At 41.7% G+C, this 20,887-nt stretch overlaps 1 protein-coding gene across 1 annotated transcript in view; it reads left to right on the forward strand.

Annotated features, from left to right (window-relative positions):
* Positions 1-3,717: 3,717 nt before the first annotated feature.
* doc2g (double C2-like domains, gamma) overlaps positions 3,718-20,887 on the forward strand; it is a 37,122-nt gene continuing 19,952 nt past the window's right edge. The window contains exons 1-8 of the mRNA XM_034080328.2: positions 3,718-3,876; positions 6,438-6,843; positions 7,279-7,358; positions 8,010-8,084; positions 12,686-12,795; positions 19,050-19,176; positions 19,374-19,430; positions 20,497-20,621. Of these exons, the coding sequence (XP_033936219.1) occupies positions 6,456-6,843; positions 7,279-7,358; positions 8,010-8,084; positions 12,686-12,795; positions 19,050-19,176; positions 19,374-19,430; positions 20,497-20,621 (962 nt within the window). The 5' untranslated portion in view covers positions 3,718-3,876; positions 6,438-6,455. The remainder of the gene's footprint in view (positions 3,877-6,437; positions 6,844-7,278; positions 7,359-8,009; positions 8,085-12,685; positions 12,796-19,049; positions 19,177-19,373; positions 19,431-20,496; positions 20,622-20,887) is intronic.

The following is a 20,887-nucleotide window of genomic DNA, read 5'->3' on the forward strand; positions in this document are numbered from 1 at the left end:
AATGGCTGGCTGAGAGGCTGGGGAGGCTGTGGTCGTACACTTAATGGAAAACCTGCACTGCTTTGTGCTGTAGTAATGGGAGGAGATTATCTCACCATGCAGAAGGACTGGATGAATGCTCCTCCACAAATTGGCTGTTCCCTCTCCCTCCTTCTCTCTCTCTCTCTTTCGAGATGTTTATTATTTATGTTATACACATAAGCCACACGAATGCTTTCATCATACTGAAACGGAAGCTGAGGAAAGTACGGATGTTTTATTCGGTTAGATGATGCTTTTTCTTAGACTTTCTGTTATTTGTCATTAAGGTACGGTTTGTGATTTTCTGTTGTAAGCATTGCAGTGATAATACCTTGAATTAACCTGCTACCATTTGTACCTGTTCATCATCAGACGTCACTGTTTCAGATGTCACATCTGTTTCTTTCATCAGATGCTTCCGTCTATTTTTCTCTTTTGTCAGCTCATGGGCCATGCCATTGTGTTAAAAATCCTTCTGACAGGCTGCCTAATGTTTACCCCTGAGAAAAGATCAATACTGCTGGGCCATTGTCCAGGCTTCATTCTTCAAACACAATTGATTGCGTTATATCATCCAAGCCGGCCTTGACACGCTATACCAGACAAATCTATGTGGTTTGGTGTCACTGTGAACAGAAAGCAGTGTCAATTAAAGCCTTGTGCCCGTCGAATGTACTCATTACCTCTCGCACTTATTGTCAATGTGTGGCTATGATGTTCCATTCAGTTAATACTGAGTGTGGCATTTGATGGACACCATCACCGCGTGTAAGTTAGGTTTCAATGTAATGGAAAAAAAACGTGTAAAGATTTTCATCGAATGAAGAAGCGTGGCTTGCAGCTGTTTGGGTTTGATATTATTCAGACACAAACAGTGTGTGTGAATGGAAAGGATTCAATAATATTGATCTTGGGTTTTTGATTGGCATACTTTACTTTCCCAAGTGCTGTGATTAAATCTTCACAACACTTTGTTTACCTACAGTCCCTGCTCCACCGCTCATAAAATGTCACCCAAAATATCAACTGATATATCGTATGTTGTTTTTTACTAGGATTATTTATTTTATTACAAGGTAGTTCATGTTGTCCCTGGTGCCTATGGGTAGAATCATTGCTTTAGCAGGAAAAACATTATTGATTTTTTTTACGAGGTATAGCTCCATAGTTACATTTGTTTTTATTTTAATAGTTATTTGAAGATCTAGAAATTGGCCCCCACTAACAACTTAAAAAAATTCAAACCTATAACTACACATTTTTTATTTTGCTCTCTTTTTTTCTATGGTACAAAACTGGCAAAAGAACTAAGAAACAAGTGGGATAACTCTTCCACTGATCTTGTTAATTCGACACTAGGAGTATTTGATTTTTTGAATTTAGTTTAACCAAGCCTGCAAAAGAACATGAGAAAACTGTAATTCTGTGTAAATCCCCCTTGACTCTTACGTGTTGAGTGTGCAGAGCCCTGTAGGGTGCCCAGCCTATTGGAGAGTGTCTGAGAGTTATGGGGGTCAGCTGTGAGCGCTCTGCTGCTGTCTGATAACTGATGCTGATGTGGATGGAGTAAGCCCTCACCTATGCACAGTTGCACACGTTTGCTTTTTTTCGTTTTCTCCAGAGGAAAAAGCAGCTCCTTGGAAACCAACAGCATGAAGACCAATAGACGTAATCAGAATCAAGAGCACTTCATTCATTTCAAGCCACTTAAAGCATGTGTTTCATCTAAAGCACCTATTTATAGATAGATAGATAGTTTGGCATCGGTAGACTAAGCTTTCATTTATCTAATTTCAACTCATGTTCTTTTTCAGATTAATTAATATACAGTTTAATGGTCTGTTAACACAATATTGATGAGGTGATGCTGATGAGATGCCCAAAGTAAATCAGTGTTTACAAATGGACGAGCAATTGCATCCACTTCTTCCTCCATCCGACCATTAATTTAATTGACTAGGCTTTGGTCATTTGTAAATGATCAACCATGGAAAAGAACATATCAATTAGGGCTCTGATGGGGTTCAAACCAGTGATGCGTCATCTAAATGTTATGTTGCCATTTTGGCATTTGGTGTAATCAAAGAAGCTGTCCTGTTATGTGACAAAGTGATTGCAGTTAATAACGTCAGAAGAATGGAATATATGAAGTGAAATATTGATAATAACAAGTATTAAAAGACACATTTCCTTCCAAAACATATGAACAAAATCAAGCATTGTTTTTATTTATTTTTACATTACATGAGTTAACTTAAACTGCAGAGTGATTTAACTTAAAGTTGGTGAGAGTTGAACAAAAACAAATGTTTTTGCAAAATCTTCCAGTTTCCGTTTTTCATTGAGGATCCCTATGATCAGTAACCTGGAAAATAGCCGATGAATGTACTGTTTGTCTGACAATCAATAAGACAAGAATTGGCTAGCTAACCGAATGGCAGCCTTCATGCTTTCCCACCCTAACTGTCTACATTGTGGGAGGAGACAGTGGGATATGTTAGCTAGTAAATTCTTGACTAATATTATTATTATTATTTTTTTTAAAGGCAATCCCTAATTAAATGTTATGAACCTCTCCCCTCGTTGTGAGCTCAACCTTCCCACCAAACGTCCGAATTGGTTGTTCCAGTGGTGCCGAACTGAAGGAAGTGCATTGCCCTAATTGTTCATCTGTTTTTGTTTTTTAATTTTACTTTTTTGTGAGAAATCCTCCTCCCTTGTGGAGCTCCATACATTTTGAAGCACTTGACATAAAAGAAGTATTTAAGTCTACAAATTAAATGTACCTTTTATATTCTCACACACATGCTTTCATTCCCTTATTCCTCCTATGCATCCAATACATCCACATGATGTGTCGATAGTAATTTACTGCAGTGTCACCCTGCACAAGTCCACTGTTATTGATGTATTGTCGTCTTTGATTCATTTTCTTATTGTGGCAGGTAGTCAACCACCACACACACACACACACACACACACACACACACACACACACACACACACACACACACACACACACACACACACACACACACACACACACACACACACACACACACACACACACACACACACACCACACACACACACACACACACACACACACACACACACACACACACACACACACACACACACACACACACACACACACACAGCCTGGCTGATATCGGCCATAGTCATAGCCAACACAAAGTATCTGACAGTGTATTTTGTTCAGCTCACTCAACACGTTTTAATTTCCTTTCTCTATCCTTCAGCGGGTGGATATTCTTAAATTCATCCCAGGGTGATATTTCCTTTTGTGTGCATTCATTTATTTCACTCCCATTTTCCTTTCCTTCCACTATATGTGCACTATATGTCTTCTGTGTGTTTTTTTTACTAATGCGTTGCTGTGTGTTTCTCTGTGTGTCTGAATGATGTCGGTTTGTCTCCTCATCTGTCTCTCTGTCTTGCTTTGCTTTACTGTCTTTCACTTTGTCTCTCTTTGCAACCCACTCCCCTTACACCATCAAAACACACACACGCCACATTCTTCCCAGGCTTTCCTTACATCTTCCCACTACTGAGAAAGTAGGTGACAGCACTATTATGCACATGCCGCAAAGGGCTGACAGGGTTTTTAACCAGATACGTCACAACTACAGGGGAAGGAAAATAGAGGGAGGGACAGAGGAGAGGAGAGGAGGAGAGCAGAAGAAGAGACAGGGAGAGAATGAGAGAAAGGGGGAGAGAGAGTACAGAGGGATATATTGGCTCAAAGCTGGTCTGCATGCTCCAGTGTGTGAGAGACAGAGGACGTGAGCGCAGGCAAGATGGAGTGCTGGCACAGATGAAGACTGTCCCTGGGTACGTATTTGTGGATGGCTGTGTGAATGTGAGTGTGTGTGTGTGTGTGTGTGTGTGTGTGTGTGTGTGTGTGTGTGTGTGTGTGGTGTGTGTGTGTGTGTGTGTGTGTGTGTGTGTGTGTGTGTGTGTGTGTGTGTGTGTGTGTGTGTGCACATGTGCACATGTGCTTGCATGTGCATGTCTCTGTATGTAAGAAGGTTGAGAGCGATGGAGTTTGTAAGCAACATGCTTTAAGTCATTTGAATGCGGGTACCCAAGCAATGAATTAGGGTGATGTTACATAAGAAGCAGTATGACGGACTGTAGGTACTGAAGATGTGAACAGGCATTTTGGGTATGCATGTGTGTGAGTGCATGTGTGTATGGTCTTAACTCGTGTGTCTGAGAGACTCTACGTAAGTGCTGTAACTAAGTATACTGAGGAAGGAGGGATGTGCAGTTTACAACGGAGGTAAATCTTGTTCTGTTTGAAGGTGGAGGGTTGTGCTGCCTTGATTAACAAAAGCTTCAGTGTGTTCAGTATGTAAACATGTATTTCAGTGCATCTCAGAAGAGATAGTAAATATGTGTTGTGATGCACTGGAGGTGCGTTTAATGCTGATGTAAACACATCAAACAAATCTCAGTATTTTCGACCACACTAAGGAGGAATCACCTCACTACCTGCCTTGTTATGTTTTTGAATTGTGCATGGTTCCTGCATACAACTGATCTCAATGCAAAAGCATATGCTAACATATGTGCAACATGCATATGTAAATGACAACATACAGGACAAAGAAGATCATCTACACGAATGACCAGAAAGGGTAGATGCCCCAGGTAGACGTTAACTAGAGCTGAAACAAATAATTCAGTAGTTTATCTGCAGAACATCTTACTTTATGATGAGCAAAAGCCATTTTCCCCGCAAAATATATATATACAAAAATAAAGAGTTGCTGCTTTTCAAGCATTACCAGCAAAACAAGCATTTTCAAAACATTCAGCTTTGGCTCTCGGAACTAGATTTGTTTTTGTTGTGCTGATGTTTTATTATCTAGAAGAGAATTTACTGTATATATAAAAAAAAGCGATAGAACTGAACACAACTGAAGCTCTTAGACAGACTTAACAGTGTCAACACCTGGAGGAAACAATGTTGTGGTGGTGGCCTGTCAATCACAATGTAGCCCCGCCCTAAGGCAAATGCTGCTTTATTGTTTATTATGCTCTTAATCATGCTAATTTGAAGAGGGCTCAAAACAAGCTATTGAACTCATCAACTTATATGGAAAATGTTTACTGAGTTAAAAAATCTATTGAAAAGTTGGGTCATTTTCTCGTAGACTTCTATTCAATCTGATATAGTTTTACAACCAGTGGAGTTGTCCTCTGCTGGCCATTCGAAAGACTGCAAGTTCAAGCCCCTTCAGCTTTGGCCTCACGTTTTACACACAGAGGTTGCTACTTGAGTTGTAGCCCTTTAATCCCTACTTTCATATGTGCAACTGGATGAAAAACATTTCAAGCAGGCTTTTTATTTGTGCTCACACAACCGAAACAGATGCATCAGTCTACTAAAAGAGCAGTCTTATTTTATTATGGGTGGAACACAGATAAAATGCCCACACATAAAGACACATGTTGACACTAAACAGTAGTGACGTGATGGACATATGCAATATATAGGGAGCTGGCAATGGACATTCATACAATGACCCGAATGAGTAGTTGTGTCCGACAGCAGTGATAGTATGTTTAAGATAAAGACCATATTATGTTTTGTTCTTTAGTGCTTTTGGTCTATAACAGTTGAATCTGAGTCAGTCAGTATTAAAAAAGAAAACAGTTTATCTCTGTGATCACTGAAATCAAACCATCTCTTTAAATAATAAAGAGCACGGCAGGAAGAGAAAATATGTTTTCAGTCTCTGCTAATCACCGAGAGGGAAATAAGAAATTAACTTAACATTTAACTTAACATTAACATTTAACTTAGCGAAGTTGAGCTTTGGCAACAGTTAGTATGCTTCATTAAGTGACAAATGCTGTATGTTAGGGATTGAGAAAGGCTTCAAAAAGTATTATGTAAATGTTGCTCAGGGGACTTGCAGATGAGTGAGAGAGATAAGGGAGGGATTAGAGTGAAGTGCAGATACACAAGTGACATCACTTGTTCATACTTTACAGCACTACATTTCAAAATTAATTCAGAGCACAGACTTGGTGTGCTGACACAATGTGTGAGTCACACTTGAAGTGCTAAAGGTTCTGGCAGTTTCTATTTTGGCTGTTGAGAAGACAGGTTTGCATCAATGGTTGGAAATAGAAACGTTTTTCTCTAGGATGTTTTGGATGTTCTGGGATTTTCAATATTGCCTTGAAAATGAAGTGACCTCTGGTGCTGCTGGGCGAAGTCACAGAAAGTGGAGACTCAGAAAGTTGGACAGTCATTGGAGGCGGAGGAAATGACTGTTATTTAGTTTCTCTCTTCTGAGCCTCTGCTAAGATCCCTGCTGTTACTCCTTTTGTGTTTCTCAACTCATTATTTTCCTTCTATCTTCATTTTCATCTCACAGTCCCCTTCGACAGTGCACATGAGCGTCTCCAAACCCCCACCGCCCCCCTCCACCTCCCACTTGGCCCTCCCCGCTTCCTCCACCTCCACCCCTCCCTCATCTGCCACCTCCCCCTCAGCGACACCCCACCACACTGGTCCGCCCCCTCCCTCGCCGGTCAAGATCTCTATGCAGGAGCACTTTGCCATCAACGTGTGCCCGGGCCCCATCCTCCCCATCCCACAGATCTCAGACTTCTTCCCACGTTTCCACGACTACCCCTGCACACCACCGCCTCCGAGGGAGAAAAAGATCCTAAAAGAGGAGACTTTCAACGGGGATATGGGCGTAGGATTCAAGGATGGGGAGAGGAGGTTGGACAACAATGGAGACAGGGAGGAGACAGTGGACTCTGATGATGAAGACAGTGAGTTCTGATAAGGGGGATCAAATGAAATTGTGAAAAAGACGTTATCAAAGTGTATATTTGTGTTTATTCATGTGAAAATTACAAGGCAATATAGCAGAAAGGCCAGTCTTGAAGAGCAGTCATCTTTTTTTAATTAGTTTTTGCATTTTCCTCAGAAGCACAACATATGTTTTCAGAGTAATTGTGGAGTCAAGCATTTTTCCAAGTATTAGTCACTCCCACTTTATTGGATTTATTAGACCATGTAGCAACAGTGGGACAACGGCAGAGAAAGTTTCTGCTCTTCTGAAACGGTAATCAAACAGGACAGATTAATTCATATCAGGCAGCATAATGTTTTTAAGAGGCCATCTGCTACAAATATGAGTCGGAGCTGTTGTGTGTTTCCGTTCCTTTCCTGGCAGTAATTGCTATGGTTTGTGTTCTTTTCAGCCTACCTGGGAACATTGGAGTTCACCCTGCTCTTTGACCAAGAGAACAACTGTCTACATTGTACTATTAACAAGGGAAAGGTACACACTATTTCAATATCTTCTTTGTGTCAACACACTTCTGTTTCTGTTTGGTTGCATAATCCTCGTTGAAGTCCAAATGAAAACTGCTGTAATCCTTTCACGTTTGCACAACATGTCGGACTGCTTTCTCTCAACCTTTTGAAAATAACGTCTTTGACACTCTCTCAGCAGCTTGTCAAGTCAGTACTGAATCACCTTTTTGAACTATGAATCGCTGGGTTATGTTGCTGTTGCAGGCACATTTGGTTTTGCCATTGACACGCTTTGTATTACATATTGTGCACTGTCACATGATGTTAATTATGTCAATTTTACAGACCGCTTTCCTTTAGGACAACACAAAAGAGTCAAGGTTGCTAGAAAATAGAGGCAGTGAAAAAAACACCCAGAATCACTAATGAGATGTAGCTGCTGTAGAAGTGGCCCGTCACATCCGCTGTCTTTTTCTCACCCTGTCAGTTATATGAAGTGTTTCAGGGCATGATGACGTTACCTTTGACACTGCTGTGTGCGTGTGTGTGTGTGTGTGTGTGTGTGTGTGTGTGTGTGTGTGTGTGTGTGTGTGTGTGTGTGTGTGTGTGTGTGTGTGTGTGTGTGTGTGTGTGTGTGTGTGTGTGTGTGTGTGTGTGTGTCTGCTTGTGTTCACAGGGACTGAAAGCCATGGACTCCAATGGACTGGCTGATCCATATGTCAAGCTGCATCTTCTCCCCGGGGCTAGCAAGGTCAATGCTCCAACCTTACCTCAGTGGCAATTAACGTAACATGCTACCACAAGGTGCCCCAGACAGAGACACTCCCACAGGAAAGTCCCACATCCCACAAGAAATGCTGACAAAAGAAAAAACTGAAAATAGAAAACACTCCATACATTATTCAACAGAACATAACAAAAAAACAAAACTATTTACTATTTTGAGAATAATAACCTCCCTTATTGTCCCTTAATTCAGATGCCGTGAAAAGGTCAGAATGCTAAAACATAACATGGCAGCGGGCTAATATAATGTGTCGGTCAAGCAGTTGAGCGGAGAGCCTTTGCGTTCGTTACCGCTTAATGTGGCTCGTCCAATGCTCTGCTTTATCGAGCACAAACACGTTCTGGTCTGCTGCACCGCTCTTGTCTTGTTTTCAGCTCAAGCGGCAGGAAAGATAAGGTTTGCAAGAACAGCAACCCCCCAGCTAAGGCAGAATGCAACCTGTTGTCGGCCATTTTGGCTCAAGGTTGACACAAAATGAGGTTATGATAAGTGCGGGGAGGAAGCAGAGGTAACATAGGGAAACTGTCTGAGGTCTTAGGTGCTAACAATAACAATGTCTGGGGGATTCTTTTTCCTCCAGCCTTCCTCTGTCTTCATTCCCGTTGTTATCGCTCTGCTTACCCCCACTTTCCGCCCCAATCTCTGTCTATATCTCACAATCTGGCTGTGACCCTCTTTGACCTTGAAATACCAACAGTGTGTGGAGAGAATGGAGACAACTGAGAGAGAGAAAAAGTAGAGAGAGAGGGAGTGGAGAAAGAGAGGGAGGGAGAGACAGATGAGGGGAGGACAGCAGCAGGTGGTTGTCATGGAAACAGGGAGGATTGTTACACGGCTCACGTCAACAGACGAACGTTGATGGGGGGAGAGGGGAGGTGGAGCTAGTGGTGGTGGTGGGGGGCGCAGGGAAAGCGTCAATGAGTAGGTAAGTACCCATGAACAGCCAGTTGTTAAATACCCACCAGACGGGGGCCACGTCACTTGAAAAGTACACACACTCACACACCTACTCATCGTCCACATTCAGACAAGGCATGTAAACGTTGCAGTGAGTGAGTAATCCAGAACACAAAAGGTTTCGGTGTCTGCTGAAGAATTAACTTGTCAAAATACCGATAGCAGAGACATTTGTCTTCTCTGCCCCACTCGTTTTCCTCCTTTCTCTCTCACTCATCCTCCAGCCCATGCTCTTTACCCAGAATACAGTCCAGCATGCTGTCTTGTGATGTGAAACACACACTGCAACTCATGCGGCGCATAACCTTGCCTGTATGCAAACACATGCTAAGTCTTTAGTCACAGTCACACAGAGACGCTGCCTTGATCTGTAACTCCTTCTCTATCTATCCTTTTGCCCATTCTCACACATTAACGTGGGCAGACACAGTAATGCAGGAAACCTCTGCGATGGTCATTGCTGTTTCCATCTTCCCATTCCTAGTGGAGGTGAATGGAAGATTCACTCACAGCTAGATTCTTCCACCGAAAGCTCTGGGAAGAAGGGATTAAGAGAGAGAGAGAGAGAGAGAGAGAGAGAGAGAGAGAGAGAGAGAGAGAGAGAGAGAGAGAGAGAGAGAGAGAGAGAGAGAGAGAGAGAGAGAGAGAAAGTGTGTGAAATAAGTAAAAAGATCCATGCAAGCAGATGGAGATAGGGGAGAGTGTGATGGACAGATGGAGGGCTAGAGATAAAACATTTAGAAACAGATGCAAACGCACCAGTATAGTGCGAAAATGGAGGCGGGGTGTTATACAGGGCAAGGAGAGGGAACTGGTGCATTAAGTGTTTGTAAAGAGGTAGTATTTGGTTAGATATATGTTTAGAAAACCAACCCAATTCACTCAATCAGGAGTGATGATTGTTTATAAAATTGCTGTATTGTTGAGCTGTGCTGACACACATACAGCTGTGCGCCACCGCTGTGTCGTGACTGTGCCTGTAAATGTCTCCTCCTGCACATTAATGAATCAAACAAATGACAGAAATCAAATACGCTTCTTCCTTGCATGGGCCGAGCCCTGGGGGGCTGACTCCTGAAGATAAGCCAAAAGTTTCCAGCAGAAAATGGATAATAAAAAGGGGACAGTGATGGGAGAAAGCGAGTTAGAGGGGAAGGCGGCACAGGCAGAACAATGGGATGTGGGGACAAAAACAGACCATGAGAAAGAAGATGGAAGAGAGGCTCAGCTTCTGGCCCTGAGGCGTTAAGAGACTGACTGTGGCAGAAAGGAAAAAAGAGAGGGAGAGAGAGACGAGGTGTTTATCTGCAAAGTTCAGACATGAGCAAGTTTTTTAAGAGAAGACCATTTCTCTACTAGCTGGACATTTAAAGAGTACGCCTATAGTTATGAATACACACTAGTGGTATATCCTTTACTTTATTAAAAAAATGCAAATGCAAAATAATCTATTACAAAAAAAGGACATTACATCAAAATATCACCTTTGAGAGTATTGACTGCAAAAATAAAAAGTGTAAGGAGAAGGGCTCAGTCTTATTTAAAAACAAATATGTTACTGATGCATTACATGTTATGCAGTATTTCAATGTAAGCAGTCATCATCTTTCTTACTGCTTTCTATACCGTTGGACATTTTAAAAGATAAGGCTGACAATGCTCCAAATCAACAATATGCTAGACCTTTTCTCAATACCCTCAGACTCATCCATGCCAAGCTGCGTTATTCAGCCCGAGCCAAACTGTTCTGGCTGAAGATGCTGAATAAATCTTCAAAAATGGCTCACAAATACTCAAATTTAAACTCCTTAAAAGATGCCCATTTTAGTGGCGTACATTTTCCCTGGTGGACTTTCTTCAGTGGTGGATTTATTACGCAATTAACAGTATACGTCAGATTGTCTAAAATCGAGATGTCTTTTATGGGAGCTCTCTAAAATCTGTAAAATAACGTTAATGATGACCCTGATAAGTAGAAGCCTACCTTTTCCCAATCAAGCGACCACTATAAATATCTTGTGATGCCTTTTAGTATAGCTAAATCATTTCACCAGAGCTTGCGTCACCATTTCTAATATCTAGCGCCAGTTTTTGGTGGATGCCGCTTCCGACGCAGGAGAGGGTCTCTCCCAGCGACGGTCCAGGACTGAGGCTTCCCTCATCCAAATTCTTGCATGCACACTGGTTCATGTGTTTGGGGCTCCTCAGTGGAATAGGACACCTGGAAGACAGAACTCCCCCACCTGCTGACTGTTTTTCATCTGAGACAGCTCTGCAGTTTATAATTATGAATCCCTCTTCTTGGCATGACCCACCCTGCTTAGTCTGTTGAGGTGAGGCAATGACCTTGAGTGGTCCGGGTCAGATTGGCCCGTTATACAGGGCATAGAACCTGAACAAATTGGGTTATTGGTGCCTCGTGCCAGCATCGACCCATGGCCGATCCTTGCGCTTGAATGCTCTGCATCAACTCCTCCTCCTCCTTTCCCCATCAACATACTAGCAACTCTACCAGCACACTTCTATTCATCCCCTGCCCTTGTATAGAAATGTTCTCTGCCTGCCTGATTCTTTACCAAATCTCTTTTTACTGAGCTTTTACAAAATATACCAAAACAAATTTGTAGAGTCCTTTTTTATAGTATTTTGGACACTAATGGAGATCTTTGGCACGAGGAATAAGCCATCACCAGATGTATCCTATAGTGTGCTGTACCATACGCTCTCTGTAGGTATTTGAAATCTAATTATAATTCAAATATAGCTGTGAATGAATGGAAGTGGTGCTGAAGTAAAGTTGCAGTAAAAGCAGAAGCACGTCAAAATGAGCCACTCCCGCAGCTGAGAACAGCCAATTAGTTCTGCCTTTGATCTTGGTCTTATTAACCCACATCCCATTACCATTTTGACAAAGACTGTGTTATTCGGAGGTTTGGCTTTGCAGGAGTTGAATTTATGTTTAAAAATCGAAAGAGTCGGTAAAAATTCATTTAATTGGGATACACACCCAATATCTAGGAGGGTTCAAAGCATTAAAATACATACAAAATAACATTTGAAATAAAAACATAACAGGATGAACAAATCCTGAAGCAGCATGTGGCTGAACACTTTATTTATGGAGGGTGAATTTATGAAGTGCTCCTGGGCATCTCTTTTCTTAGAAAGCTTTAATTGTTCATGGTGAATGTCTTGTGCAACCTAATTGGCTGTTGTGTTAAGTTTGAGACAGAGCGCTTGTTTTAAAGATCTGGTTGGGCTAATGCACAGTTGTATCATGTTGGAGAGAAGACAGACAGGCAGACGGTCGAGGCGAGGAAAATGTTGTGTCCTCTCCCTCTCCTCTACTAAGTAGGCAGCAGATGTCTGCGATTCCTGAGGGACAGAAATATATGATGTTTCTCCACTCTTTCTTTCTCTCGCTCTCATTCTTCCTTGATCTTCTAGTACCACTCGTTTCGTTTCCTTTTTCATGATCTTTTATTCTCTTTCTCCTATTCTGATCTGATGACTTTGCTCCTTCACCCTCAAAACATTCATCTCTTCTTCCTTTGATCCTTGCCTTTCCATGTATCTCTTTTCATATTTCTTCTCCTTTGTCTCCTCAGGCAAACAAGCTACGCACAAAAACCCTGAAGAATACGCTGAACCCAATATGGAACGAGGAGCTGGTGTATCATGGCATCACAGCAGCCGACATGACCACCAAAACGCTCAGGTTGGCGCTCCGCTCTGATTCTCACACTGGCCAGAAATTAGATGTATTCCCCAGACAGCAAAGTGACCAGTTTATGATGTGGGGGATAACAATTCATGCTTACAATTCTCAAGTGAACTGCCTGCAGCGCTCTCTGAATCCCAATGGGCTTTTCCAGGTCATTCGTTATTTCAGCCAAGCAACGCCAGCCCATCATCCCACATGCAGCCTCTGCTGTACCTGCTAGGTGTTAGATGTGGGGGGAGTCTCTGCACTCTCCTACCCGCAATGCTCTCCATATGGACTGATTGAGGTCGAGCGTAGCCATCTTGGCCCAATAAGTCTGACACACTGCTGTCATGTGAAAGTTGGTTCAGAGTTGCGCGAGTGTTTTATTTGTGTACGTGTGTGCTGCATACAATCAGTGTCAGTTTGCTCAGCATATTCATAATAGGGTTGAATGCTATTGTTTGTCCTGAGGAAACACGGGCTCGGATGCACACACACATACGCACATGAATCTCGTCTGCGCCGCACACACAAATGCAGGCTGTCCGGCGTGTGCTTATCCTCGTATGCATGTCAAGGGCGATCACTGGCAGGACACACGAGTACGCAAACAACACACGTCCTTGAGCTTTTACAACCGCTCACATTCAGAAATAACATTTACTCTCCCTCCCACTCATTTACTCACACACAGGGGCGAGAGGAGACAACCCTCAGACTAGAGGAAACCCACCTGACCTCTGTTCAAGGACACAGCCCACAGACACAAACCAGCATGGTGGCTGTAGGATGCTAAAACGAGGAAGAGGAGGAGTAGTGTGACCAATGTCAAGCAAGAGATGATATGAAAGAGAGAGGGAGAGATGACTGCCAAGACCCACAAAGAGAGAAGGAGGAAAAGCGTGAATGATGTCAAGTGACAGATAAGTCGATATGGAAAAGGGAACTAGTGAGGAAAAGCTTGAGGAAGACGACAGTTGAAAGAGAGTGAATGATTGGCTCACAGAGAGGGCATTGCGATGGATAAAGTGATGAATGAGGAAATTCACAAAGCTGAGAAAAAAGAGCAACGGATGGGGAGGAGTTTAGTCACAGCTAAAATACGACCAAATGAAGACAGTGAGAAATACGAGAGGCGGAAAACGAGCAGCAGTGAATGAAAATATGTCAGAGAGCGAAGAAACAGGGGAAAGGCTCACGATAGAAAGAGAGGGAGGAAATAGGCTCAAACTCTCTGTGGATGTGTTCAAGTGCCAGCACGATAACTCCGCCAATAGACAGACTTTGTTCTCATTACTGCATACTGTCGGAGAACGGAGAGACACCGAGGCATCCCCAGAGAAATGCTTACTCACTGGGTTTGCCCGCTTTGTCGGTCCCAGCAGGGTGCAAAGGCAGTCTGTAGTGTTTGATCCCTGCGCGCGGTCCACTGCTCAGCAGGAAGACACTGTCCAGACTTAGCCTCTCTGTCAACCTTCCTGAAGGCTTGGACAGTGCACAGTTTATACTTGGACTGGTCAATACTGCAGTCAAACAATGTGAGAACAAGGGTTTTATCAAAGCAGTAAAGGTATTGTAAATTGTTATCTCTTAAATGTTGCTCCTGGTTGAATTGAACTGTGGCCATGTGCTTTTAAATTCTTCAGCCTCTGCTCCTGGAAAGCTACTATATCAGAAATAGAATAGAAAAACAACTGGTGTTTCTGTTTGAAAGTACAGCCAAACAAACACATTTCAAGAAAGAAGTTTATCAAAAATAATTGCAACTCCAATCAGATTTAGGCTAGAGACACTACAGGTACTTTCCCACAGCATTGCAGGATTCAGTATGTGTGTTACATTGAAAGACTGTGATCACTGCTTACATCATCTCATACAGCACTCGACCACTTTCAATATCAAGCAGTCATTGTGGAAAATGTTCAGTTTGCATTCGCCGCATCCTAAACAGAGTGAACCGTAAAAGTCAATGCTGTTAATCCGATTAAATTGAGTGGATTGTACGCCTGTTTAAATTCCTAAGAACCCTTTGTGCTTATAGGGAAACCATCTTAATCCAACCAGAGCAGGGCGGACTCCACCTCTGCCAAAAAAAACCTCATACAGATAATGGAAAAGCATTGACTGGCTATGGCAGAAACTGCCTACCATAAATAGTCAAAACAGGGTTTGACGCTGTAAAAATCTTTTATGATTATGTCTATAAAGAAGTGTCTTACTGTTTAGTACTTCAGCCCACATTATAGGAAGTGTTAAAAGCTGGAGTGCAGCTAAAAACCTTTGAATCATTAAAAAAGCTTTTGGTGTCAAGTCCATTCTGATGCACCTCTTTGTGCTGAAGGATAAATGCTGTTAAGAGATTTACAGGGTGTGTAGAGTGGAAGGAGCACTGCATTTATTTATTTTACCATTAATTTACTCATTTGCTGGTACAGTGATTATGTAAGGCTGAAATCAAGCACTTAAATAGAAAGGAACAGTTAAATAGAAGCTGGTTACGAAATGGCTTGGAGAAAAAGGTCTCTCAGTTGTTTCAGTATTCTTTCTTTTATGTTCTGTATTCAACAACCCTATTCTTCAGTGTGCAGACTATATCTCTAAGGGCCAATTGTGATTAAGAATGAATCTGCTGAGTAAACTAATAACTAATGTCCTTAACCCAGATTTCCCGGTTGGACTCAAATCAGCTATTCCTTCAATAAGTCTTGCGTAAACAATCTACCAAACTGAGAGTAATATGGTTTGTTTTTAAGAGGTAAACATCTTGTTCGAAACTAAAAACGTTTTTACAGATAGTATCTGCTTTTTTTCAATGTTAATTGTATGAGCTCTGGGACAGATACTTGAGAAACAGCACTGGTTCATAGGTCTCCTTTGAAGCCTGAAAGTGTGATAGATTAACTTGCCCCAAAGATTGTTGTATTGCAGTTAGGCCGACATGCATGATAGTGTGATTATGTGCAAATGTCTCTATCAGTTGCTGCAGACTGCCTCTGCCTTTGGGCACATTTCAAATGATTTAGGGCACCATGATAGTATGTTGCCTCCCTCCCCCTATTTAAAAAAAACATCTCTCATCATGTCTCTGTGCCTTTTTAAAAGATGTACAAAAAAATATAGACTTGTGGCTTTTACCTCTAAAAGGAATATCAAGGTGCCATTTAAAGGAGTAGAGATGGTGCACATGCAGATGTGTTATGATGGAATGTGGGTGTCAAGAGACTGTGTGTGTGTGTGTGTGTGTGTGTGTGTGTGTGTGTGTGTGTGTGTGTGTGTGTGTGTGTGTGTGTGTGTGTGTGTGTGTGTGTGTGTGTGTGTGTGTGTGTGTGTGTGTGTGTGTGTTAAAGGACTACAACATCTTGTAAGTGCCAGGTCTAGTCTCTCTCTCAATCTCTCTATTTCTCCATCCCTCTGTCAGCCTTCATAATGGACTCGCACATTCCTCGCTGTGGGGAGATAGGGACAAATATAGATGTATAGACTTGATTTGTTATCGGATTGAGGGAGAGGCTGAAAATGGCTACTGGATGCCTGAGGTGAGATGTATAGTCGAGTTCTGATATTGTCAGGGAGGAAAACATATTTGATTCTGTGTTAGATGTCCGGATAACAATGACATGTTGGGTTGGGTTTGCCTTTTGTTTGCTTTGCTAGAGTCAATGTCGCCCAGTTCACCATATGTTGAGCTAAACTATGGAATGAATTGATGTTAGAATTTGTTCAAATGTTTATGGTCACCCTACGATTAATCCTACTGACTTTGGTAATCTGCTTACTTTCCTTCATTGCCACTGCAATAATGGAGTGAACATAATTAACTCCATACCCACCTCACTTAAGCATGTTAGCTTTGTCATTGCAAGCATGTTAACATGCTCATGTTAGCATTTAGCTAAAAACACTTGTGTGCATTAATAGAAAACTCAGTATTCAGTATTAAGCGTCTGTAAAAACAGTTTTCGACACTGAAGTTAGTTTATCTCCAATTATATTACAAACATGCTATGCCAGGATTTCCCCAAAATAATCTATGTCAATATACTTTTAACGAGCCATGCAATTTCACTTCATAATGTTTAATTAAATAATGTGTTATATTTCATTAGGTTTACAACTGTTAGCTGAAATTGCTTTAGGGTTAGCATGTGAAAGGTTACATATTTACATACGCAAATGCTGTGTCATTTAAATGCACTTCAAAATAAATATTGCTCACGACCCCTTTAATTCATTTTTTAAAATACCACAGCAAATGTCCAACAACCCTGTTGGCTTTCATGACAACAACATCCCTGTCGTCATGAAAGCCAACCCCATGTGTTGGTTCATCCCTACTTCCATGAGAGCTAAAGAGATACTATATCTTGCACAGACGTTACGCTTGAGTGATAAAATAACCTCATCATCCGATGTAACTCATGAGGCCAATTTAGCGACTTAACACAACATTTGGCAGCGCAGGTTGAACAGATTCCACCAGCATCTGTTGGCTTTTTAGAGGAATTATAAAGCCGGAAAAATGTGGGAGAGAGTGTGAGGAAACGGATTGAGTCTTTGCACATAGGAAGCCAAAGGTTTGGGCGGAACTGGTGTCACATTTCACCGCAACCTCCGTCCCACCACAGACACCCTGCATGTATGACGGAGCAAAGGCACATTAATCATCTGACAGCAGTGGTCATGTGTCAGAGTTATTCTGAAGCTCCTGCTGCTAGGGATACTCATCCGTTATGTTTAAAAGTCTGGAACCAGCATGTCAAATGGACAGGAAGAGAACAGGAAGAGGGGAAAGGTGTGTGTGTGTGTGTGTGTGTGTGCGTGTGTGTGCGTGCGTGCGTGCGTGCGTGCGTGCGTGTGTGTGTGCGTGCGTGTGTGTGTGTGAAGAGAGAAAGGGTTGAGAATAGACGATGAAGAGCGAGGAATAAATCAAGAGCAGGGACATCCATCTGGGAATACTTGAGCACAGAGGGAATATTGTAGCAGGTGATGTGCAGACTGCACTGTAGCTGACGGAACATTGAACATCAACATCAGTTTGAATAAGTGCGCTCTGTAGAGGGAGATAGAGCAACATAGACAAAGATAGTGATATGGTTGTCTCTTTTTGAATTTAGAGTGCAACCAAAGAGAACATGCATGGCTGAAGTCTTTTTCTGTTGTCCTGTTTTTATTTGAGTACCCCACGACATGTCCAACTGATAGATATATATATGACTAACACATAGAGTGCTTTTCGTTCACTAAGTTATGCGTTCTCTCTCTCCTCCTGTGACCTGAAAAATGCTTCCCCTCTGGTTATGAAGGGTCTTCCTATCCTCTAAATGCACCTTGAGGTGACGATGAGTGAGGGGGATTATGGAGGTGTGCTTTGACGTATAAATGCCAAGCTTTAACATGTGACGCCGGGCTGTGCAGGTGGGATGCTCTGGGTCTGCTTAGCATATTGCTTATCCTGTAATTGCCAGATAACTCCCCAGTTTAATACATTGTTTATTCCTTTTTGTTTCATTCAGTCTCTAATACATGTAAAAAATAAGAAAAGTGTGTCTAAAATACATCATTATATCCAGAAATTGTTGTCTGTTTTTTGTTCTTTGTTTCCTTCTTTTTACCCAATGTTTTTTTAGTCTGCCAGTTATCTTTATTGATGACGTGTACGTGACTTTGTACTTGTACCTTTTATGACTGACTCTATGGGACCAGGGATTTCTCATTTGGCAGCTTCAGCTCCTCGCGTCTCTTCCTTGCACATCTATCTCTCTCTCTCTCTCTCTCTCTCTTTCTCTCTCTCTCATCCTCACTGGCACGATCATAGATGCAAGGAAAAGCCTTGAGTGAGGGAAGCAAGGAGAAAACGTTAGCATAATGAAAAGCACACATAATGTATTCAAATGAGTTTAAAGAAGCCTTTTTCATTTGTTGTACCTGTATACGACACAAAATCAATGCCCTTTTAACTGATTACTTGCTTCAAACAATCTCTTACCTCTAACATGTTTTATATACAACAAATTAGTGTCTGATGGAAATTGAAATCCTTTGGAAACCCTCTTTTCTCTTGAGCAGTCACACAGCTTAACATTCACGAGACTGCTCTTGTGAAACCACCAGGAACCCGTCTTGTGTTGCAGGTGGAGGAGATGATAGATTGTTAAAATGCTGGATATATTTGGCACAGTCTCTGCTTGCTTCATTATTAAAAGCAGAGGGTAGGGTACATCTGTTACTTTTCACTGACTCACCTGCCTCTCTGTTTGCGTGCGAAGGCTCTGTGTGTGTGACATGGACAGACTCGGACGTAATGAATTCATTGGAGAGGTGAGAGTGGCTCTGAAGAAACTGAGAGAGGGCGAGAACAAACGCTACAATATGGGCCTGGAGAGAATTACACAGGTAGGTACATTATATATGTTCCACATGCCAAATGGGTTTCTGTGGACATATACATCACGATGTATCCTATTTCCATTATGCATGTTTGCCTGGGGGCTATCGGTTATCCATTTTAAACACTGCATTATAATATGTAATAGATATTCACCCGGAGGCTCTCTATGCTATAACCATTGTGTCTATCTCTCACATTTCAGAATAAAGAAGCTAACAATCAACCAGTGGAGCCGGGAATGGTCGTGGCAGAAGAGGAGGTAAAATGATCACCAGCTTTATCATCACCAATCTTATCATAACCACTTTCAACCAAAACATGGCTCAGTGTAGCTTCCTTTATCTGATACACGTTCTTATCTTTTCAGCAACTGTAATTAATCCTCGGTTTTCCCCATCTGTAAAGGAAAATAAAGTTTAATTAGGTGTTTTTCCTTTAACCAGTTTATGTGTCTGAGGCATGATCTCTAAAGGGAAACGACTCACAGGACTCCATATAACAACATGTTGTAAATTACACCGAGTCGCCGGTCCAGTGTTTTCATCCCCTGGTGGTTGTTATCTAATTTCTCTTCATGATGTGAGAGACAGAGGCTAATAGCTTTTGGTCTCCGATTACACTCAGTCTATGGTTCAACCTGGAGATTAAAAGGAGAAAAGAACAGTGTCATTGTGCTGAGTTCAGATAAATCCTATAATTACAAGCTTAAAATTGAAAACCGCTGTTGCCAGAATTGCATAAAGTACTCATATCCTTTACCAAAGTACCTTAATACAAGTAGAAATACTATGGTCGTAAAATACTCCATCAGAAGTAAAAACCCGGAATGCACCTTTTTAGAATAACAGAAGTAATATCAGCTAAATGTACTCAATATGAAGAGTGGTTATTTTCACAATACTATATTTTATATAATGTTATTTTATCCTGTTTTTATAACTGACGAATACATGTCACGGCATTTTAATGTAGTTAATGTTGTAGTAGCTAATAAATAACTGAGTGTTAAATAAATGTAGTACAATATTTGCCTATACAATGTAGTCGAAGTATAACGTAGCATTAATTGTAAATACTCAAGATAAGTACAATTATGTCAAAAATATATGGTACTCTAGTAAATGTATTTTGTCACATTACACCACTGCATGTTGGGTGTGCCTAATTTGTTTTGCTTTTAGTGAAAGTGTATCAAATACTTTATTGACCCTGATGCAGCATTCCCCACTGTGTGATCATGAGGAGTAAAACGTCAGGTTGGTGTTGTGTCTCTGTGTGTGTTTGTGTGTGTGTATGACACAGTTCTTCTGTTTCTGTGTCCCCAGCGTGGCCGCATCCTGTTGTCACTGTGCTATAACACAGAGAAGGGCTGCCTGCTGGTTGGGATAATACGCTGTGCCCATCTGGCCGCCATGGACTCCAACGGCTACTCTGACCCCTTCGTCAAAATGTGAGTCGATTCTAGGGTTGCAAATTTCCAGAAATGGAGAAACGGGACCGCGAAGATTTTTGGGTTTCTGGCGGATTTAGTTACTTTTTTTTGTTACTTTATTTCGGTTTTAGAGTTAGGGTTAGGTTAGGGTTATGTTATTTAATTCTTTTGGGGGAGCCAGCCCCTAGGGTTCGAAAATGTTTTTGGGGGTCAAACCCCCCAAAACCCTCAAAATGCATAGAAAACTATGCATACCTATAACACAATACAAACACAATGGTCTT

This window comes from Pseudochaenichthys georgianus, chromosome 1 (assembly GCF_902827115.2).
Source record: "Pseudochaenichthys georgianus chromosome 1, fPseGeo1.2, whole genome shotgun sequence".
Classification (NCBI taxonomy): Eukaryota; Metazoa; Chordata; class Actinopteri; order Perciformes; family Channichthyidae; genus Pseudochaenichthys; species Pseudochaenichthys georgianus.